Consider the following 24653-nt stretch of genomic DNA (forward strand, 5'->3'; position numbering starts at 1 on the left):
AAGTGAGTCATCCTCATGCCCTGTGGATGGGAGCATTTTCTGAAGTCTTTCCTGAATTAAGCACTCCACCCAGTATCATATACCAAAAAACATGCCCTCCACAGTACAAGAGAACCATCGATTTTTCCTTTAATTTGTTTTCCATATAAATATAAAAGCTACCTTGACATTTGTGCATGAAAGGCATGAGCAACACAGAAGTTGCTCAACACTAAACATGCAATTTGTGTCAATGTGTAAACAAAGGGGTACATCTATCTATAGCCAAGTGTCCTGCAAGCAATCCCCTTAATGCCAAAAATCTTCCAGACATTCTTACAGACGTAGATTAAGATGGGAAACCAAAAATACTGTTAATTTAAATAACCGCCAACCCACTGCCAGACAGAACTAGGGGTGCAAGAAAAAAGGGGCAAGGAGCGAGGAAAACAGTCACCCGTGAATAATTCCAGTACCTATTGCAGTGCTACTGGAGTAGTGTTTGCTCGCTGTTGTCTTGGCAAACATCACAATATTATATGCATGCATGCAGTTCAGCAGTTTTCCTTTAGAAATACATTACCAACCTCAACAGTCTTAATTACTTTATTCAAAATCATGCTATTCCCCAGCAACCAACTCTAACTGCAAAAAAATACCAATTATACCATAGATCATAATGAAAAAGCTTTAATAAAAAGCTTTTAAATGCAGAATTGTTTCAAAAATTAAGTTAAAATGTTTTGTGTTAAATGGTTCTACATAATACATTGTTTTTAGGAGGAAAAAAACAGAAGGCAAGCCACAAGTCAGGACCACATGTAGAGGAATAAGAGGACAAGAAAAAATAAAAGATCTGGAGGCTTTAAAAGATAGGTTCTGAAGCCAGTTCTTCTGGATCCCCAATTGTACTAAATCATCTACTGCACAAAAATAGATTTCACTTATTAAAACAAATTTAAAATCAAAGGCTGCAGAATATGCTAAAAATTATGGATTCGGGTGAGGGTCCTTTAGAACTGGATTGTTAAGCTCGGTTTCGTAGTGAGTGCCACAGGAAGTGGAAGGTCAGCGCACAAGGCCAACCAAAAGCTCACCGTATTTACACTCCCTACAGTAGTTCATTTTCCCTCGAGTGCACATTTCCTAATTAAAACTTGTTCTAATGAGTGCTACTACTCTTTGTTTTACTGCAAGCACCAAAACTAGCATCTGACAAAATATAACTGCTAACAAAACACAAAAAGATATATAAGGATATCCAAAGCAGCAGGATGACGAATGAGAAAAATCAGAGAAGAGTATAAATGCAGGGTTTAAGTAGAGTTGGTGGCATTTGGTGGCTGAACATGGTGAACACTCGGAAATAAGTAATGCCTATCGGTCACATCTCTGGAAAGCTGTGCATGCGTAGAATAAGGAAGAGAGCCATGTATGAGACAGAGACAGGTGGAGTGCAGGGGAAGCTCATCATGCTAGAGCACCCTGTATCATTGACAGAGGTCCAAACGCCTCGCCTCTCCCTCTCAGAGCTTTCACTGGTGCTGCAGTCTCTCCACCAGCCAACAAGTCCAGAGTCTCTCCTACAGTTCAAGAAGCCACAAATCCACAGTCTCCTCATCACTCTTACTTACAGTGGGACGGGGGGGAAAAATCATGGAACAAAAAGTGAAATTACTCCTCTCTACCATACCATGGTGCAGTTCTTTATTTTAAAAAAAAAAAAAAAAAGGAAAAAAAAAGGAAAAAAAGAAAAACCTTGCCATTTCTGTAGATTCCTCATTGTCGAAAGAAGTGTTTTGATGCATTTGTGTTTCCGTTCCAGGCTTTGAATATTTCCTATGTATCTCTTGGAATCAAAACCAAAACGTGTGAGCAAAGATTTTCTTTTTGTGTGAACTGAGGACATTCTCGTGTGAAGACTGCAGTCGTGGGTGTCTCTGGCTACCATGGGTCATCCAGGTCACCTCCACTCTGTGACAGGGAGAAAACAAGAAAGGAGAAAAATAAGATGTATGAAAAATAAAAATATTTTGAAGAAATAGCTGCCTAGGAAGGAGCAAGGAAACAGCAGTAAGGGTAAGCATGTGGAGAGGGGAGAAAAAAAAATAGAGAATTATTAATAACGAAATGCAAAATGGAAGTTATGCAACTTAAGCAAGGGGCATATTTCAAAGCACTCTGATCATTCTGCCAGACAACAACTTGTCACAATACTACTAGATCGGGGCCATAATTTATTTATTTTTTTTTAGCACATTTGTTTTATGAAACAAAAATCCTCAAACTGCCCAGGCATAGTTTCAATACAACTAGGTAACTCACAGAAACGTGACAGAACCTGCTTCAGTGGAAACAAGGTGGAAAGAGAAACAGACTTGATTACACAAACAGTTTAATGAAAACAAAAATGATCCCCTATAAAATGCATGTGGTGTACAGCTGTGATATGCTAAAGTAAAGCACAATGTGGTATAGTAATTTCATTGATCATAGTTTTGTCAGCTATCCAAATGTTTCTTTACTGTAATTAGTTCCTATACCTACCTGCCAAATTAAACCTTAAAAATAAAAAAAATCTGTTGCTAATATATTGCAAAAAATTTCACAATGACTTACTATTTACAGTGTCATTGTTTTTGTATCCCCCCCCCAAAAAAAGCAAACAACCAGAGAAAAGAAAACAGATAATTGTTCAATGGAATTTATTTAGAAAACAACTGCAGAATCAAACAAAACCATATATATATATATGCACAAACTACAACCATAAAGATAAATGTACTGATTACTGAGGCTTGGTCAAAGGATTAAAGGAGGAAAAATGTATTACACATGCAGTTAATCTTACTTTTTTGGAGACCTACAGCATGGTTTATACATTTAATTCAGTATGCAATTAACTCAAAAGTCACAATTAATAGACATGTCAAAATTATTTCCTCATCCCTTTTACATGGGAGAAAAATAACAAGATCATCTTTGGTCAAGATAATTAAACTTGTATCCAGTTCACATACTGACAGATAAGCATTTATGTGCAAAATATGCAAAAGACCGGTATCTTTGTAATAGTAATGGTCTGTTCATTAACCTGAGGATTGTGATGTGATTACAAAGCTCATCTTCGTCTAAAGGTCCTCGTCAGTGTTTGAGTCATGACAAATGTTTATAAATAAAAAGAGAAGGTTGTTCCATTATTATTCTATTTAGAACTTTAACAAGTGACTGCATTTACAATTGAGTGCTTTTACTGGCAACTCCCTTGTGAATCCTGCTTCCTCCCCAAACACTCAGAGACAACAGCAAGCAAATGTAAGGCTTTGATTATGAACAGATGGAGACAATGAAACAAGACACATACTCGACTCTTAAGTCGCTGATATACTGTTCAAAACCCTATCCATCGTTTGCTAAACAAACAGAACTCTTATCATGGCATCACAGTGATGCAAAAGATAATTTCTAACACAGAAACACACTTCCTACAACCAAAATGCAACATACACATGCAGTGCATGGCAAGCTGCATGTGCTGTTGTGCATGAACGCAAGAGGCGACCAACATCCTTGGCAAACTCCAGGTTGTATAATCAATTTTAATGTTGTCCAATAGTGTAAACACAGAAATAACACATTTAAAAATGTGGAGAGGGTATTTATTTTATCGAAGGGTTAATTCCATGGCACCACTGAAATTTCACTTATGGCTAAGTATAGATTCCACCAGGTCAAGTTTAGATCAATTCTAAGTGCTACACATCAGAAAAGTGCTGACTTGTAGACAGTGCTGGAATATGCCAAGGATATCATTTACAGTAACTGGGCAGGTTTTCAGTTGCAAGAATAAAGATCTAACCTTTCCTTTTATTGATATTCCTGTTGAAAAATGAGTGACCCTGATTCCGGGCCACCAAATTCTCTCTCCTCATTAATACTCGAATACAAACAAATAATTAACCAAAAACCTGCACTGGAACTGTGCTGGAAGGGAACCATGCCATTGGGTATTCAGGAAGCTGACTAGTGCTCTGAGCCAGGGAGGAAGGAGGAAATTAGGGGTCTGAAAATGGCTAAACTGGTATCAAGGGTCATGCGACAGGCGGATTGGTCAAGTCGTCTAGTGCTGTTGGCATGGCCTCCTCTGCGCTGTCCTCAGAGTTTAGAGACTCGCTGGCAGCGGATGGTGGGTGAGAAGAACGCTCTTCCTGAGCACTGGACAGCCGGTAGGTGGAGAGGGCTTGTTCCAGGACGTGGCGATACTCGCCCCGGTGGCTGAGGCGGAACTGTCGGAGTACCTCCAGGAGATGGGCAGCAGCGCTGCTCTTTTCATCCTCACCAGCCGCACCTCCCTGGTCGTCCTGGTGCAAGACGCCAGCGTCAGTGGAGAGAGCAGGTTAAAATAACTGGACCTGATTAGCACAGGCCACCTGCCCGAGATCTTACACTGCCCTCATCTTGGCTCATATTAAATGACTCAGAATAGAGTTCAGCAAAATAAATAAAAATAAACAAAAATAATAAAAAATAAATAAAATAAAAGAAGGGGCAGACCAAAATCTGAGAAAGCTGAGAGCTGCAATATGTGTGCAAGTGTAGGAGTGCAAGGAAATGTACTGAACAAAACATGTGCAAGCCTCTGATCAATAGCAAAGAACAAACTCTCAAACTCTCAGGCAACAAAAATTTCCTGGCATTCTGAATTTAAACCAAGTATCTGACAGATGAAATACACGAACAACACATTTACAAGCAACATGAGAATACTGAAATAAAGCAAGAGACAAGAAAATGACAAAGGACTGATAGGGAGGACATTTCAATTCACGCTATTTTGATTTGACATTCCTTGAAGAGAGTATACAATCGACTTTCCTCATTTCGCTTGCATCTATTTCTAAAACATCCCATCACCAAATCCTCAATGCAAGTGTAAATTCATATGCATGAGCTTTACAGATCATTTCTGAATTTGACAGATAGAATATCTGGACTAACAGCCAAGTCTAAAGCGCCTAAATACAATACTGATGTATTTTAAGTGTTTTAAAATGATGTATTAAAGGAGCTACTCACCCCATCATCTTCTCTATGTGGGTTAAGCCTGTTGTACACGGCCTCAATTACACTGCGTCTGAGAAGTGAAAAATAAATAGGGCTTCATTAGCATTGAAAATGATAAGAGGCCTTAAAAGAAAATGTGCTAAATTACTAGCACTTAGCAAATACAAGACTATACAACACTGACATGGAAAAGCTGTAGCATGACAGCATAATACTGAGCAACAGTAATATTTAAATTAAGTTCTCCTACTTGCTCGCAAGACCACCTCCTGGTGGCAAGTTTGGGATGTTCTCAGCTGAGAGGCTGCGCATGATACAAGCCAGGTCTGGGAGGCCTTCCTCTCCTGACTTCTCCATTATCTCTGAAGAGTAAGACAGGCAACAAGTAGGTTACAGACAGTCACAGTCAGTGACACACATTAATAAATCATTTTATACACTCAAGAAAAACACACCCAAATGCACACTCAAAACATTCTAATCATTCATTCCTGAAGACACAGCACTTGAAGTTAACATGTTTCCAGTGTTGTGTTACCAGATGTCAGAATACTGATAATAGCAGAACAGTCACAAACATACACTAATGTCTCCAGAATCTTTACCTACAACATCTGTGAACCCATGAAACACTGATGGCAGAATCACAAAATCCACATCCAGCAGGCGTTTCTTTTAAGTTAAACTTTTAAGTAAAAAAAAAAATTTAAAGCTTTTATTTAAAAATCAGTTAGGAGAAAGAAATGGTTCAGGCAAATAAAGTGATTTTTTAAATCATCACTCATTTACACCAAGTACCAGAGAAAGTTTTATAATACCTGTTTGATGAAGAATTATGCTGGAGGCTAAATTACTATACAAAAGGTTAGGGCTTATTTTAGTGGAGGGAAATTTCTAAAACTATGTATTTTCCTTATTTTTTTTTTTTTTACGTGCTCGTGTGTCTGTAGCTGTAATATGAGCACCAGCAGCTCACTGATGTGCCTTACAAGGTAATCATCTTTCATGCATCATTCTGACAGAATATTACAATATATAATATGCTATGGCTTACATGGCCTACAAAGGGGCAATAAGCAAAACTCAATAATAGCAATTTTGCTCTTGCATTGAATGTTTCAATTTTAAAAGTGAAACAAAAGCAAAATGTGGAATGTCATTGCGGGTTTTATTTACTTTAAAATCATTAGTTTCAGCAAATTGGTAGAGGAAAGAGAAGACATATGTGGCTTAATTAAGTGCAGTTGTTTATAGCAGTTTCTTCTGTTTGTGATGGCACAAGTAGCAATAAGCCAGTGCATATGCTGTGAGATCATATGAAAGAATTTTATGTCCACAATCGTAATGCATGTTTATAATAAGATTTACATACAATGAATTTTACTTTTCAAATAAAGACTTAATTTTAAGCAGTTGGAGTATGCCACATTTCATTTCTTATTTGGTGTCGTTTGATGTTTAAGACTCTTATCTCACAGGCTTCATTATTAGACTCTCTACATAAAAGGAACACCAAGCACTCTTAAGATGCTGAATTTGCAGAAACAAAGGTTTTGTCTTTATTACAGAGTCCAGTCTTGTGAATAATCTCTATTCAATTCGACTATCTAGACTTTGGAATTTTATTCCCCTCTTCTTTGCAAAAAAAACCCCCCCTAAAATTGTGAGGGGAATCATTTATGGATCTTTTTGGGCCATTCCAGCACTTTTCTTAAGCCATGTCCTAATTGATTTTGATGTGTGCTTTAGGTCATTGTCATGTTAGAATGTGAAATTTCTCTTCAATTTCAGCTTTTTGAGAGAGGACAGAATTTGTTTCGCCATTTTGCGATCTTTGTGGCTGGTTAACTCGGAGTTGAAAGCTCCATTTATGAAAGGGTGTGCAGACTTATGCCCCACATTTTTGGATTGTTGGAAGATCACACTAAAGATGCAACAAGTCTGACATTTAATGTTAGTTCTGTCTTTATATTTTCAAAAATAAAAGTGTGTAGACTTTATATCCACTGTAAAAACATGCAAAATACCACAGTACTGCTCCATGCAACAAAATACTGCCATACAATAATAACCTTTTACGTATAATCTCAATGACTTCATGCAGAAACATGACTTAATATTGCAGTGCTTTGTATAAGCTTCTTAAACAGTTAACCAGCCCTTCAAAATATCTGTTCCGACGTCCCTACTTTAATCATAGATGTCTTGGTGATCAGTCATGTTTAAAAGACTTGCCTCTAGAGACTGGAGACCAGCTGTTAAATTAGTCATGTATAATTAAACAAGCTAATGGATCAGTCAAAAACAGATTATGTCAGAGCTACCCTTCCAATTTTCATGGAAAAGAACATTTAGGTGGCACCAAGTGACACTCATAACCAATCACATACAGAGTGGTGAAAAAATAAAAATTTGTTCCACCTTAAGATTATTTAAAGGTAACCTGCAAAATTGTTCACCTCTAGTAACATGTTGATGAGAAAAGAGTGACGAGTTTCTCTTACCCTCAACCCGAGACTCCAGAAACTTGTCCAGCTCTGCCTCTCTTCTCACTGCCTCCTCCGATACCTTGGGTGCATTGGGCAAACACACTAGCACAACACTCATGTTGTCACGACTTCCCTGGATAGAAATAATCAGAGAGAGAGAAGAAAGAGAAAGAGAGAGAGAGGTGAGAGGAAAAAAAAAAAAATGCACCAAGTGTATATATATACACACACACACTTCTGTAAATCTCAGTTGCATCTATTGACTCATGCAATCTATTTAGATAGACACTAACCAAAATATTACAGATATAGATTTTCCTAAACGAATCATAGGAAGAAAATAAAGCTTCACCTTGCACAGGGAACAATGGCTAGAATGACGACCTATTTTTAGGAAATGATAGAGGAGACTTCTTCATACAATACACACGTATATACACAACCATGCAAATGCATGCGTGCGCACACACTTACTTTGTGTAGACATGTGTCCACCACAGAGTTGCAGACTTTCTCTAGGTCTTCGCACACTTCCAGGCGAGAGCGCACAAACTGACACAGCTCCTCGTTGCTCATGACATCCCAGATACCGTCACAAGCCAGCACCACAAACTCGTCCTCATCTGGAACACGAGGAATCTCGAACACCTCTGGCTCAGGTGACACCAGTTGCTCTGTGGGTCCCTTTCCGTCAACACACTTGTAGTCGTAGTCACCAAGGGCACGTGACACTGCAAGAGAGCCGTTGACACGCTGGATCATAACGGAGCCACCAGCGTTCTGGATGCGCTCTTTCTCACGGGGGTTGCAGGGCTTGTGATCCTGAGTAGAGAAACGCACCTGAGCAGCACGGCATAACACAGCACGAGAATCGCCACAGTTGATGAAATAGAGGTGCTCGGGTGAGAGCAGCACACCCACTGCCGTTGAGCCACTACGGTCCATACCGTTACGCAGCTCAGAAAAGTTGCGCATATACTCATCAATCTTCAGAAAGCCGGAGCGAATTCCGGTCTTTACGCCCTCTACTGAGTCACGACCAGGCTTGAAGTCCTCGGTGCTGCTGATAATGTGCTCTAATAGGTGTTTTGAGCAGTAGTTGGCCACACGTGAACCAGCATGACCGTCATAAACGGCAAAGAAGGACCAGTCATCCAGGCCATGGGGGAGGCCCACTACTGCTGTGTGAGCGTCCTCCATCTCCACCCGCCAGCCCTGCATGCTGCTCAGACCAAAGCGCAGACCATTACCTGCACCATGGGCATTGTGCTTCTCTGTTTTTGGCTTGTCCAAAAATGCCCCCATGGCTTAAGGACACGAGCTGCAAAGGAAAAGATACAGAATATTTTTTTTTTTTAAATTCAACAATTCATTTAATGACAAGTCATGCAAACAAATAAATTGTAGTATTGCTCAATAAGCTGCTAAAAATTGTACTTCGACATTACTTATTTCCAGTTCCTTAACAAAACAACAGAACTGAATGTCAAAGGAGGCAGTGCTTTGCTTCATCGACCATCAAGCATTACATAGGCCTTCCATACATGCTGGATCGAGAAAAAACTTTGCAAACTAGTAATGATGCTTCAATTTAACTTCCTCCTAAGTAAATCAAATCGGTTTAGAAATCAGTAGCATTTGGAAGGAATGTTATTAACAGGATCAATGTGCATGAATTAGTTATTATACCTCTCAGACGGCAGCTAAAAAAAAGAAAGTTAATCTAGATGAACATTTCAAAGACCAACATGTCTAAAGAAGCTAACTGAAAGCAAACAAATGTGCGACACTGCGCATAAAACCTTTCAACGTCATTTTTAAATTGATATAATAGAATATATATTTTTTTAATTTAAAAAGGCTGTTTAAAAAAGTCTAAATGGAGTAAGTGAAAGTCTTAGGATATTTTCTAATCAGAAACCCGCAAATCTTTATTAAATTCAAAATAACACTAGCTTATAATAAAATAACTTATGACCTTTCGTGGTTTCGTCTAGACATTTTACTCTCAAATTAGCTGGATAAAACATTTATAGATACCTTGACTGGCTAATAGTGAAACAGTAAAGTGTGCACAAATAATACAGTATACTACAGTACATGGGCAAAAATTTGTGGACACCTGACCGATGACGAACATATATTTTTATTACACAGTTATAAGCTCATTAAATAACAGTCATGCCTTTTGTTGCTCCACATGACTGTAAAAGCTCACTGCTCTTTATAAGCAATACACAAGAACATACAGTGACAAGATTTCAATATTCTGATGCCTTAGACAAGCTTAGATAATGATTTTGCCTTTATACATCAATGTCCTTCATGAAAGAATTAATTTCATAATGTACAATTTAAAACATTTATGCTTTGATATTAACAATGACGCTTGCTTAAGGTAAAAGCAAACGTCAAAACCAAATTCTTTACCATGACATTAAAACCTGAATTAATACATCTTGTATTTAGAAATACTGATGCCAACTAATGCTCAATTGCATTGGAAATTAAAAACAGCATTGCTAAACAAAAGTTGCTAACACTAGTCCAAAGCTGTAATTAATTCACTATGATCATGGGTTTTTTGTTGTGTTTATTTTTTGCTCATGAGTTTGATCCACCACCTAAAGTTGGTATTAAAGATTAGAGTACTTTTAAGCTGCTTTGAGCAAACATAAACCCTAAGTCCATTACATGCCTCCGCAAATAGCTACTGAAATATATTACTAAGCCATTAGGTAAATGGGCTTGACGCTGGAGTATGAGCTATGCAATCACCGCTCTAGGTACTGACACAGCAGCCAAAAATGTTTTATAATCTGATCTCTATATGGAGTTCTTATATAGAAGTCTCTTTGGCACCGACCCGCCTCAGTTTGCCTCTTCGGAAGCATTGCTGTACAAAGTAAGTGTAGCTGAGTGTTTCAGCAAAAAAATTAAAGTGATCAGCAGGATCAAGCTCTACTGAAAAGTATACAGGAGATCCAAGTTATTAACTAACATCTACATTCAATGGCTGCAGTCTCCAAGGACAAGCCCAGAATTGGACAGGAGTAGTGGGGAGTCTCTGGTTCGTTGCTGCTGCTGTTTATTTGCTCTTTAACATGTAAACACACCAGGCATGGTATGGTATGCACCCAAAAAAGGCTGCTAAGTGCAGAAGGACATGTGTGAGGCTAGTTCTCTAGAGAAGATGGAGATTGTTGTGCATCGTCATGGCTGGGACTGCCAAGGCTGTCTGCTTGGCCACCTGTTTAGCTGGCCATACTATATATAACCCCTACAAATGCAGATTGGTTTACAAATTTGCAGCCGTCCGATGGGGGAAAAATGATGCACTAGGGATGGGCAATACCTAAAAATAATTTTAGTTTATAAATAAACAAATACTGTAAAGCAACGTGGATGCTTAAGCCCAAAAAAAATCTAGTCTTTCATTTAACTAATATGTATGCCCAAAAATGGCCAATGACAACTGACATTTGACCTTCTCCAAGATTGATCCTTGTTTGGTTCCAGTTCCAAAATCAGTTCATCTGATGGTTAAACTAATTTGAGTTATCCATATCAAGCCATAAACATGTAACCACTTATTCTTGAGATAACCACTGGTCCTCTTTGCTCCAGTGAAGAAATATTGTAATGCTACCGCATATGAAAAAATTCTATACAAATGTGTACCTCCAATGGTTTGGCACAAGCTTGGGGGAAGGTAGGTGGAGGGGTTTAATGATCAGGTGCCCACATAGCTTTGGCCATATAGAGCAAATTAACAGATACTATAGCACACTCCATGTAGTGTTTATATCTTTCTTTGTGTTTTGTGTGTTAGACACAGGGAAATCGGGCAAGTTTAAGGCTCGAGACTTTGAAAAGATTCAATTTGTAATACTCCATCAGAGCATTTCTAAAACGGCAGGCCATGAGTGGTCCCAGTTTGCAGTGGTCCAAGAAAGGCCGACCAGTGAACCAGGGACAGGATCATGTGCACTGAAATTTCATTAATGCACACAGAGCCCGACTGGTCCAGTCACACAGAAGAACTTGTCTACCTGGTCATAGTGCCCATGCTGACCATTGTTCATTGCTGAAAGTTCAGAACAATCATGAATCTGTCAATCATTTAAGTTTGCATCAAGTTGCCTATCTGAATTTTTTCAATTTTAAATTACGGGTCTCTTTACATTCAAATATACAAAAAAGTGTGGTCTTGTACAAATGGACAGTTTTATTTGGACAACCTCCATACACCCATTATTAAACAGCAGTCTTAAATAATCTCTTTCCTCTTATATGTTGCTCATTGTTTGTGGGGAGCTTCTTTCTACAACAGGCAATGCAAATAAATTTTACATTGTACTGCAACTCACTATATGCCTAAAGTACATAGTGTACAACAAACTAACATACGGCATATGCATTTCATTACATGTCAGCATATATTGCAACAAGCTAAAAAGCTAATTTCACAATACATACTTCTGATTATCATTTTCCTGAAATGCAAAATACTTTTGATTATGTGTACACATTGGCCAGATTTGAATACATGTCCTCACACATGTCCTCACACAGTCATTGATGATTTCACTCCAGGCCACACCTCCAGGAAGCACATGACATGATGTGTTGAATCACCTAGGCATCAAAACAAAAGATGAACAAGGCCCTTTATGGAGAGGCTATATCTGTACAGCTCCAATCGGCTGAGTAAACACAGCTCACAGCCACAGGCCAGCCTTTACACCCAATGCTACTTACTACACCTTGCACAAGAATTTCCAGGTCCACACTCATAAGTGCAAAAGGCTACTACTACACACAAAGCACTCACCCAGCTATCTATCATGCTCGAAACCATGAAACCCTCGACCTTCTGCCCCTGAAACTGTTGTCACTGACCAGTCATGAAGTGCAAACCACAGAGTGAAACCAGAAATGTAGGTCCCCTGTGCAAACAAGCTGCCAAGAAACACTATCGGTGAAAAGGGGAAGTGGAAGTTTTACTTACAAAACACTATGGCTAGGGCTAATTTGGAAAGACTCCCAACTCAGACATTCACTCCATTTGAAACTGTTGTCAATAAAGTAAATAATATATAAATCTTAATCGTTAGCTACTGGAAAATTGTCGGACACGCAGGTCAGAAGCATGAAATACATCAGCTACCAGGAGTCAGCAGGTACACCTTATTTCACAGCTTTCTTGATTTAAAAACATTTTAATCAATCAATCAATCAATTAATTAAAATGAAATAAAAAGCACCTCATTCTCTTCTAAGAATAGCTGTTGATTACTCTCTTAGGGCCTTTCACTCCTGGGTCACTTCATGTGTTTTCTCAGATCCGTAGCTATCTGATTTGTTAAAACTGTTCCATTTACATTAGGCCACATAAATGCGTCTTGGCAAATCGGATATCAATCCGATCTTTCTACTCCCGCCCAAAATGTAAATACATTTTCTCTCATTTCCGGGGTAATTGAAATCGAACATGCTTTGGTGTATGCCGTTTTCAGAATGCAATCAAAAAGACGACGAAAAAACTGGTTACGACGGTTATGCTACTGTTTGCTGCATTTTCGCTGGCGGCAGCAGTGCACATGTTTAACTGTATGACTTGTGAGTCACTTGTGAGTGACGTACTTCCGTTTGGGAGGAGTATAGCGCTGATGTGGCTTGAACTACATTTATTACACCTGTCCAGTTTCATCTGAAATGCGTCCAAGACCACCTCCTGAAGTGGTTTGGACGATGGAATTTATATCCGTCTCGAAAACGTTTCGAAAGGCATTTCGACCTGGTCTTTTTACCATCGGATCACTATCCGATCACAGACAACGCATGAAGTGACCAGGTGTAAAAGGCCCCTAAAGCTCTACTAGCAGCAATCTTCATAGAAACTCAAAACAGAAATGCTTACTTATTTCAATTTAAGACAAAAAGGCAGTGGAAGTCTTATAAAATTGTGTACAAAATGCCCCCATCCTATAGTGCCACCTATAGCTGGAGGATTTATCCAGATATACAGAACACGTTTAAGAAACAAGTTATATTAGTATTATATTAGTAGCTGTAACTTTGCTATTATTAAAAACATTTATAAAATGAAGTAACCACTCACTGAATTATTGTATAATAACACTTTCATTTTCATAATTTAAATCTCTGTTCGTGTTTTTAAAGCACTAGACAATCACATCTGTTTGGCAGCATACACAAGGGAAGCTAAAACATATCGAAGAATGGGGATTTGTTGCTAAGAAGTCAAAAGAGCAGTTTATTATGGTTAATACAGAATACAAAATAAACTAAAAAGAAGCACATTGCAAGATAAAGCAAACCTTTGTCAATCATTAAGATTCAGATACCACTAATTTTCCTAATGATATTAAAACTGCCTGACTTGATAGGCACTGAAATAGTTGAAATCTATGTGAGTTATGAAATTATCAAGTCGTTCCAAGCTTTTGTCAGCACATCACGGTAACACGTCTCGTCACTGTGCAATATTTTTAACTCTGTGTCACAGTAAATGTGTGAATGACTCAGTGCTGTGAAATGTGTTTTTTTCTCTTCCATGTCTGTACAAACCGACACTCTTGGTGACTGAGCTATAAAAGCTAATTTAGTAAATTAAGACAAATTGCCATTTGATTAAAGTTTCATCGCAAAAGCATAATTTGAAAACCCAAATCAGGCCACTCCAAACCTCTGCACTCTAAAATGGTGGTTTATCAGTAGGGTTTTTTAACAGGAACCGGAACCGCGCGGAATTTTTAAGTTTTGGCTACAAACGCAGTTCCGATGCGATGACTGGCAAAGCGCTGGGAACGGTTACTTTAAATAGCCACGTCTTACCTCATGAATATTAATTGTTTACACTGTTTACAGTCACGCAAACAAATTAACACAGCTTACCACAGAAATCAGTCACTCGCACTGCTGTGCTGAGGTACGCTTTGTGTTAAACATGTCTAAAAAAAAGTCTAAAGTGTGGATTCATTTACAAAGCTACAACAATGACGCAAATCTACCCCCTCTGAGAGGGTTTTCTCCACAGCTGGAGATACAATAAGCCAGGAAAGATATCGTCTTCTACCAGAGAAAGCTGACGTTTATTTTTCTTCAGAAAAAATGCTAACTGTTTTGTTAAGTTGTAATTCTGGATGTTAAATTTGATGCTGGATTTGTTTAAATTTAAATTGATATGAATTGAAATGCTCTGTTTAAAATATTTAAAGAGTGATTAATAAACACAAATGGAATTGTTTAAGTATTGTGCATTATTTGTCACATTTCTTTTATTATGGAATCGGAATCAGAACCGGGAATCGTAAGGCAGAACTGGAACCAGAACCAGAAAATTTCTTTTGATACCCAACCCTATTTATTAGGGACAAAGTGGTTTTGCCACTCATCAGGTGGAAGCCAGTGGGAATTGTGGACACAGTTTAGACACATGCTGAATTAAACTCTGTGTTTTTTTCCCAATAGATATTCGGTTTACTTTACAAGTCATACACTGCACAGCAGATACACGCTCAATGTTTTTTACATGCCTGTCCCCAGTTTCTACTAGCTTAATACCTTCAACTGTTTTAGACTAAAGATGATGTTATTTCTGCTGCTCCCTGTTCGGGGTCGCCACAGCGGGTCATCTGGTCTATATATTTGATTTGGCACAGGATTTACACTGAATGCCCTTCCTGACGCAACCCTCCCTTTATCCGAGGTTGGGATCAGCATTGAGAGTTAGTTCTTCAGTAGATGGGTTAGCTCCCTGTTTTAGAATCAAACCCAGGGCAATAAGGGTGAAGGATCCTTCCACTGACCACCAGAAGGCATTTCTTTCAGACTAAAGATCATTTTTGCTAAACTTCTATCCATTAGGCAGCTTTCTCAGACTGCAGTGAATGTTATATTTCTGCTAAATTAATAATGACATTCAAAAGATTCAGCTGTCCATTAGTGATTGCAATAAAGCTATAATGGAAAAACAGTTGGAGAGTTTGTCTCTTGTTGAAGTAAACTTGGGACAACCCAACAGCAAACAGAACTCATAACTGAAGTTACTTTCAGGTAGAGGGTAACAGAGTAACAACATATTTGTACTGCAACTACTACTATTTACTAGCCACGAGATAATACCCTAAAGCCACGACAGGTGATGAGTCTTAATACAGGTTTAAGAAGATGATACTAAGACAAGACAAATAAATGATGAAATTATTACATTTATTTTGCATTGTGAACAAATCAGAAAACTGCAAGATCAAAGTAAGTAAGAAGATATATATTTTTCCCCCATTATTAAAGTTTAACACCGAAATTTTTTTTTTTTTTTCAATTTCACAGTTCATGGGGATGTTATTGATATTTAAAAAAAAAAAAAAAGATTGTTTAATGGTAGATTCGGCTTTAAATGTTTTTGTGCGCCCTGTTCAGGGTTGCCACAGCGGATAATCAGGTCCATATATTTGATTTGGCACAGGTTTTACACCGGATGCCCTTCCGGAAGCCACGTTTTATCCAGGCTCAGAACCAGCACTGAGCTTTAGTTCTTTAGTGTTTGGGTTAGCTCCATGTCCAGGAATTGAACGTGAGCCACAGCAATGAGAGCGCATGATCCTGCCGCTGGTCAACCAAGAGGCATAGATTGTGCTTTAGATTATTAGGTTAAATTAAACAAAAATTATCATCACCTGCTGCTGTCGGACATGCTTTGTGACCGTTGAGTTCCCAAAATATGACCTGCAATGCCATTACTTCTGGGGCTAATGCCTAATACTAATTAATATTAAACGGAAATTTTGCGATGCACCTTAGAGAAGTAAAACTTTTTTGCCACTTATTTGTTACCATCATATTCCTAAATTATTAAATACCTTTCATAAATTGACTGTTCAAAAATGTCCTGTTCACCTCCTGGTCACAAATCAGATCCAGTGCTTGCAGACATCATTAATATGGATCATGACTACTTTTTTGACTACAAAATTACATTCTGAAGGATACCTGCTTTGAAGACCAGGACAAGTTTCCATATCCTATGAGGGCCAGGGCCATGATCCTCGAGGTCTGACTTCTGACTAAGGTTTAATTTATTTTATTTTTTTTAACCAAGCAGGGGGATTCTTGAGCATTACAGAAATAAAATGTTTTTAAAATATGTGCCTAAAGCAGGGTTCCCCCTAACCATCTCAGACAGTCTACATTTTTTTCCTCTCCCACAACAAAACCTATACCAGTTATTCAGGTTCTTGACTCAGGGTTAGTGTAGGCATAATGGGTGCCGGGAAAAAAGCAAGAAGGCAGATCAGTCTAGCTCAGCAGTGTGCCATGCCAAAAATAAGCCTTTGTTTTTGTTCATGTCAGGATTGCCATGTTCTTCTGTCTATTTGATAGCTAACGTGAGGCAACAGAGGCTGCAATGTTACGTGTTTATGACAGCAGCAGATTCGACAGCCAAAGGGTTTTCAATGCAGTCCAAGACCCCTTTATGGAGAAACAAAGGTTTCTATGGTATAAATTAAGGTGGGGGTGCCCAGAAGGATCAGGTGATGCATTTAAACAATGACAAATAGACATGTGATTTAAGAGTCCCTGGTGACATAACTAAGAGAGATGATAAGTTATCCAAGGAACTCCTGAACACAAATTTGTTGCCATATTTTTCACCATGACTAAGGTCATTTTAGCTAAAAACACAACTAATTGTAAACAACTGAGCAGACTTAGATGCAGCTCACTGACACTAATAAATATGGAGACTTGAACAATGGCATGCCAACACTCAAGATCTGCAATGGGAGGGAATTTCGTTAATTCATCCTCCTAATGATATTCACCAACATCAAGGGTGAGAACCATTTGTAATTTTCCTATACAATAAGCTACTATTATTACTAACGCTCAAACCTTGTACGTGCCCTTTCTAGGCACTGATCTAAGATAACTCACTGATACAGAATGCTGACACTTCAACAACCCCCATCCATTAGCATGCACCGCCAGTCAGCAGATTAAAAATCACCACTGACTGCTTTAGAGGTCATAAGTTTCACATCATGGTCAGTGTCAGACAGGACAGAATAACAAACAGTAGGTGTAGTTGTATTGTGAGGCTTATCATTGTGTAGAGTTTGTTCACTCTATATGATAAAGTTCCCACATTTTCCATCACTCTCATTCTATAAGTAATCCCATTATCTTCAAAGGAAAATTTTATTACTTATAGACAGTCCTTCACTACTTAATCTTTTTAATTTGTCAAAAGTATTTGGACTATCAGTCACTAACTTTTTTTTACTTAAATGAACCAAATATCCGAACAACTAAAATAAACAAATAAAAATGTATTCTGAAAGCTTTGGTTGGTTTCAGCAGTTCCATCCAGTTTTATAATCAAACATTAAAATGCATCAACGCGGTTTTGTGTTTTACCGCAAAATTTTCATGCACCATAATGCTTTTATAAATACACTTGTTAATAAAAGTAAAGGACAATCATTTCATGTTAGTACATGTTTACTGCCAATTTCTTTTAGATTGATTTTTGTCCATAGACATTGACTTTTGTTGTCTGGAAATCTAAACACTTTAATTTCCGAAAGTAATTTAGTTCAGAGTCTTGGGGCCTTTTTACTCCTGGTCACTTCATGTGTTTTTTCTGATCCGATAGCTATCTGATTTGTTAAAACTGTTCAATTGACTGTAGGCCACATAAATGCGTTTTGGCAAATCGGATATCAAGCCGATCTTTCTACTCCCTCCCAACATGCAAATATATTTTCATCTCATTTCCGGGGTAATTGAAATGGAACACGCTTTGGTGTATGCGGTTTTCAGAATGCAATCGACGGTTATGCTACCAAAAACAGCAGTTACTGTTTGATTCTGGCACGATGAACGACTCGTGAGTCAGTTGCGAGTGACGTACTTCCGTTTGGGAGGAGTATAGCGCTGACGTATGTGGCTTGAACAACCACATTCATTTACACCTGTCCAGTTTCATCTGAAATGCGTCCCAGACCACCTCCTGAAGTGGTTTGAACGATGGAATTTATATCCATCTCGAAATACGTTTCGGAGGGCATTTACACCTTGTCTTTTTACGATTGGATAGCTATCTGATCACAGAAAATGCATGAAGAAGTGACCAGGTGTAAAAAGCCCCCAAGAGAGCATAATACAATACTACCAAACAACACAGTCCTAATCTGTGACAAAATGTTGACATTTTTAATTGTAGTATTAAATGAATGACCGGAATATCAATGTGTATAAACGGCCTCCTGCCGATGTTCGAACGTGTGCACCACAAACAGCCAATGAAATAGCCTATATACTCAGTAATACTGATAGCATTGTTTGGTCCTGAGCATATGTTATAGCCTGTTTGGAGTCACACTAACTTCCTCTGAGGCATGTAGGAATACAGTGCCTTGCAAAAAAGTATTCATACTTTTCAAACTCTCACATTATTCACTTTACAAGCACAAAATAAAACGTATTGTGGCATGCATTTGTATTCAGCCCACTTTACTTTCATACCCCAAACTAAAATCCAGTGGAACCAACTGCCAAATGCACACCACGGTTTTCTGATAAATATTTGAACACATCATTCTCCTTCCACTTCCACTTTCAATCACACAAAATCCCAATAAATCACATTTGGGTCTGTGGTTGTAACATGACAAACTGTGGAAAAGTTCAGTGGGTATTAATATTTTTTCAAGGCACTGTATGTAAATGCGTATGTGCGTGAAGAGCCCTGCAATGGATTAGTGTGTCAGGGTGTATTCCCACCTCACACCCAGTGTTCTAGGGCTCCACCTTGACCCTGATTAGGACAAACAGTTACTAAAGATGAATGAAATACATTTTAGGGAAAAAGCTTTGCGTATTTAGGTAATATCTGCTCTGTTTAAATTTATTTTCACAGCCTACAAAAACAAATTAGAAATTAGTTTATTCAAATTGAACACTATAATATCATTACTCAAATAATGAAAAAAGTGCTTCAACAAATGCATGCTTATACTCTTTGTGAGCAGAAAGTACCAAGAGGTTTCCATTTAAATAAAATAGCTAAAATGTAATCAACGTAAACAATGCAAACTATATCGTAGGGCTTAAGATAAATAAGATATTCAAAAGAGCAATTGAGATTAAAAAAAAATTATATAATAAAGCAAATACAAAGTACAAATACAGACGTGTGAGCCAATAAAGACAGTAAATACAAAAAAAAAAAACAGCTGCAATACTGGCAGCAACATGGTGTCAAATATAAACCTGCTACCATAAACAAATACAAATCATATTCTAAACCAATAAATGTTTTTTTTTTTCTCCTAGCATTATTGTAAACAGCACATATATTTGGCCTACGCTTCATGATACGTCATCGTTTAGTTTTCCTATTCACTACTTAGGCATTCTAACTAGGCAATAACACAATTGCTAAAGTTTTGAGATTCAGCTACAGAAAGAAATGTTTTTGGCACAATAACGATTCTGAATGTGGCAGTAAAATGTCCCGATGAATACATTTTAAGTCGAGTATGATTAAAACTATAACAATTCATTTAAAAGCCATTTTAATGCCAATTTTATTGTACATGACATTTTACACAAAAGTTCATTCTGATATGGATTTCTATTTTTAAACTGAAATTAAACACACCTAACAATTACATTTGATCACAATTTCTGTTACCAAGGTGATAGCCTTGCCACATATTTATTCAGGGGTTAAGGTGCTAATTTAGCCGAACAGCAATGACAAAAACCCTTTTCGTACTTGATTAGTTTATCTGGGCGGGGATGTTATTGGTAATAGCAACACTGAAATAACTTTCAATTTCTAAAAACATCATCTCAGTGACCATACTCTTCACAACAGTAGAATAGAGATACTGACTTTTCACTTAGTGAGAATCAACATTCCAGCAATAATTAGAAACAATCTTTATACAGTTTACACGATGCATTTATTTTTTTGTCCATGATTCAGCAAGACTCCATCTCTGGAGTGCCTGACGCATGCACTTCGTAACAAACCATGGCACATGGCAGTACTTAAACACCCCCACCCACCCACCCAAAAAAAAAAAAAAAGTGAGGTGACACCGGCATAGAAAATTACGGACACACGTAATGAAGCAGTTCTAAAATAATCAGGTGACCTCTGAGTCTGGTGAAAGAAAAAAAAAAGGAAATTCTGCCTGTAATTTTCTCTGAGGAGGACAGGAAAATTTCCCATACATAGCTGATCCAGATAGAAATAGTCACAGAGGAACACCTGTAAAACTGGAAGTTACCTCAACACCCCAAATAAATGGAATCCCATCCAGATAAGGCTAAAGTCTACTTCCTCTACTTATAGCCTATTTCATTTTCTTAGTACAGCTAGAACATGCCTCCTCCCGGTCAGCAACATGTTTTCAAACTGTTGCTCATGCTGCATCACAGAGCAGAGCAACACCCTTGGGGGAAAGCACTATCTGCCCTCTTGCACATGCTCAGACACCCTTGATTAGCTAGATAACATTTGATTTACATGGGGATAGAACATGCCATCCCTCCCACTCAGACAGCATTGTCAAAATTGCCCAATAAGAGGGTAAAAGCTTTTCTGTTGAACCTCTCAGGACCCTCCCCGCCATTTTAACCATCATATTTTATATTTATCATAAATTGATTGAAAGGAAAAATTAACTCTGTTACTAGCTGCTAACATTGCCTTGTCCCTCTCTTTTCAGTTGTTTGTGCTATCATGCTCGAAACCGATCACACGTTTCTTACAGCTTAACCAACATGTCAAATCAAAGATGTTCTTTTTGGATGTGTTAACATATTGGACGTTATTGACCCAAGTCACATTGTACACTAAATAAGCAGGCTAAGTCTGAAGACACACAATCAGAGTGGACTCAGCAATCCTATCACACACCACAGATAAGAACATGCTTGTCAGCAAGTGCTATGTTCAAGAAATTGCACACGACCATATTAAATATGTTAATGTTAAGTGTAAGTGTTAATCCATTTTATCACCTGTTAGAAGACACAGCAAACTCATTTTATTGCTCTACCTTGACAAATAGGGCTACATTCAGCTAACTAATAACAATATAAAACATTATTTTAATGACTACAAAAAAGTAAATATTTATATTCATAAAATTGACTGGTGCACGATTAAAAAAGGTGGATATACCTGGGGGGGGGGGATAAAATAAAACCAGTGCATTAAGCCTCTACTTGTGTGTTTATTGATTAAATCGTATAAAAGATTATAAACGTCATGAACACAGAATTAAAAAAAAAATAGAAATAAAAGAAAATGTAACTTAATGGTCTTGAATGTTGTTTAATCATAACAAAAGTCAAACGTATATACAGCTGAATAAACAAAGAGTTCCTATGTTTAAATTAAATTGATTAAAGTGTCACAGTTAAATAACAAAAAAGGTAAATAAACGTCTACACACTGGTACATTACACACTGTAGTGTATAAAAACAGTGCGTGTCTGAGTTAAGGCCTCGGAGGCCTGGACACATCATAAGGACGGTAAATTCTCACGTAGACTATTTTACTAAATATCGTTTTAAATACACGTGTAATAATACACGTTTAATAACTTTACAGTGCAACCGGTGGAAAACAGCTAAAGTGAGCAATCTACCTCAAGTCAAATATCGTGTAGTGTATAATATAATGTGTACCAAGCAGCTAACTAGCTAAGTACCAGGGCACCAAACGCGTCGGTGTAAAATACACAAAAAATCAACCCGATACAGCGTTTTAAGTGATTCGGATTGTTCTAGAAACAGGCGCAGTTTATTACTAAACAGTCCCGATAAACACTCCTTGAGCAGTGGAATAATTTCTGACGGGCGCTTTACAACAAAAGCGACGAAACACCTCAAGCAAAGTAGAATATCGTGTCTTATTTCACGCGACGTTAGATATTTATATGTAGATCCACAAAACGGTGAATTAAAAACAAAGAAAATGACAAACAAGCGACTCGTTCGATATCCGTTGTTACACAACACCCCGTCTTGCTAACGTTATTACACACTCCATATAACCACCAGTTAGCGAGTGTGTGTGTGTGTTAGCGCTACAGCTAACTGGCTAACCTGTTTGAGGTAATGCTGAAAACCAGGCCGTATTAGCATCAGCGCTAAATAAACTGACAGAGCCAGCTAGCTAACAAGCTAACAAGCGAGCTAATGAGTCATACTCAGCTAGCTAACGTTACTTACCTTATAAAATACCACTGATATACGGGCTCCGTTCCGTCTTCTGTTTATAACCTCTGGATATTTTATCCCAATTTCTTCAATTCGCTTCTTTAAAAAAACAATCAAACAAATATGACTTTACAGGAGAGCCATTAATTCCGTTTTCGGTGTTTCACAGCGTGAATTCTTTGGCATTTTAGGGCTAGTTTTTGGCGCCCCTAAATAACTCACCGCCCCAAACATGAAATTATTGAAAGTCTGGCATGAATAAAGGTTCCCGGTGTGAAATAAACAACTGTGCAGATTGTGAAAATGATCTTTCTCCCATAGAGAGGGCCAAGCTCTTCATCGGGTCAGAGTCTCGCGAAGGGGAGGGAGTATGTGATGGAGCTCTCTGATTGGCGGAAATATCTTCAAACTGAGACCTGTGATTGGAGTTTATTACTGACAAACAGCGCGTATGAATGGAAATCATGTGATGTTATTGGTTTACATCTTGGCAGTGATCTGAATCACACAAATCAAGTTAAGATCGAGTAACTCGTGGATTCTCAAACTTTCTCAAATTAGAGACTGAAAATGTTTTACAACTGTGTATATACCGGGCACATGGAACATCAAGTTATCATTAAACATCATTTATTTATTGAATCAATGTTTGTGTTTCCTAGTTGAAATAAAATTGCAGTTTGTTTCATTTTTAGATTGTTTATAATAGTTTGAAGGTTATTATGTTGGCTTTGTAGAAGCCAACATTCTGATTTCCGTTATAAGCTTATTATTATTATTATTATTATTATTATTATTATTATTATTATTATTATTATTAGACAAAAATTTATTTTAAAAAATGCGGCCCAGGGCGTTCGAGCCACATGCACCAAATTCGGATATGTCGTTGACCCTGGTCTGAAGTTTGTTGCTTCTATTTTTCTAAGCGATCGGAATTCCGGCATTCCCAGTTCGGAAGCTCAAAATGGCCTTTTTTCCCATAGACTTCCATTATAAAGTGTTTAGGTTTATAACTCGGCAAGTTTTCAAGCGATTTACACCGAACTCGGACAGGTTCTTTAGGACCTTACTCGGGACAAAGTTTTTATTTCGGAGTTCCGACGGAATTTTTGGTTTTCCCGTAGTCGACGTTCGAACATCCCATAGACTTGAATAGGGAATTCCGAAAAGTCCTCTAAGCTCTCACACACACAATACATCCAACATTAAGAATTGCATGTACTGTTCTATGCAGTATAATAAGCAGAATCCCATAATGACTGCAGTATTGACATGAAATGCCCAAACCCTCAGTAGCCACTTTTTGCCCAAAGTATTGGCACCCCACCGGGTATTCTGGTGACGTCACTCGACAAAACGTGACGTCACGTGTAGCCCCGCTTCCAAAACAAGCGAAATCAAAAATTTGCACAACATGGACATGTGACATATCAAAACACTCAGCACAATGAGGGGAACTGCCCCACGGGTATTCTGCTCACGTCACGTGACGTCACGTGAGGTCACGTGAAAATTAAAAATTTGCACAACATGGACATGTGACATCAAAACACTCAGCACAATGAGGGGAACTACCTCACGGGTATTCCGATCACGTCACATGCTCATGTCTGCTCACCTCCAAAAGTATTGGCACCCTAGCGGTCCAGTAGCTTTCACAATCTTTCTGTCCACTCGCCTCCAAAATGCACCGGCCTTTGCGAATTCTTGCACTGTCAAAGCCAACATCAAAGTTTGCCGTGACGAACTTTACAAATCTAGTTTATTTTCTTCTTCTTCTTCTTCTTCTTCTTCTTCTTCTTCTTCTTCTTCTTCTTCTTATTATTATTATTATTATTATTATT

The 24653-nt window shown here is 38.0% G+C and overlaps 1 protein-coding gene across 2 annotated transcripts; it reads right to left on the bottom strand.

Moving 5' to 3' along the window:
* Positions 1-569: 569 nt before the first annotated feature.
* ppm1bb (protein phosphatase, Mg2+/Mn2+ dependent, 1Bb) lies at positions 570-23184 on the bottom strand. 2 transcript variants are annotated; one of them, XM_027163109.2, is made up of 7 exons: positions 23029-23183; positions 22819-22905; positions 8007-8853; positions 7548-7665; positions 5294-5405; positions 5056-5113; positions 2668-4340 (listed from the first exon to the last, which is right to left on the bottom strand). In XM_027163109.2, the coding sequence occupies exons 3-7, from the start codon at positions 8835-8837 to the stop codon at positions 4071-4073; spliced, it is 1389 nt and encodes a 462-aa protein (XP_027018910.1). In that variant the 5' UTR covers positions 8838-8853; positions 22819-22905; positions 23029-23183; the 3' UTR covers positions 2668-4070. The 2 variants fall into 2 exon arrangements, with proteins under 2 accessions (XP_027018911.1, XP_027018910.1); XM_027163110.2 differs by lacking the exon at positions 2668-4340 and adding an exon at positions 570-1953 and having other exon boundaries at positions 22819-23184.
* Between the last annotated feature and the right edge of the window lie 1469 nt (positions 23185-24653).

Source organism: Tachysurus fulvidraco, chromosome 8 (assembly GCF_022655615.1).
Source record: "Tachysurus fulvidraco isolate hzauxx_2018 chromosome 8, HZAU_PFXX_2.0, whole genome shotgun sequence".
Lineage (NCBI taxonomy): Eukaryota > Metazoa > Chordata > Actinopteri > Siluriformes > Bagridae > Tachysurus > Tachysurus fulvidraco.

Bases quoted from the DNA above. Each gene is read 5' to 3' on its own strand.
- ppm1bb (XM_027163109.2), bottom strand. From the start codon at position 8,837: ATGGGGGCATTTTTGGACAAGCCAAAAACAGAGAAGCACAATGCCCAT. The intron at 5,406-7,547 runs GTAAGAGAAACT...CTTACTCTTCAG, and splicing joins TCTGGAGTCTCGGGTTGAGG to AGATAATGGAGAAGTCAGGA. The intron at 5,114-5,293 runs GTAGGAGAACTT...TTCACTTCTCAG, and splicing joins GGAGGTGGTCTTGCGAGCAA to ACGCAGTGTAATTGAGGCCG.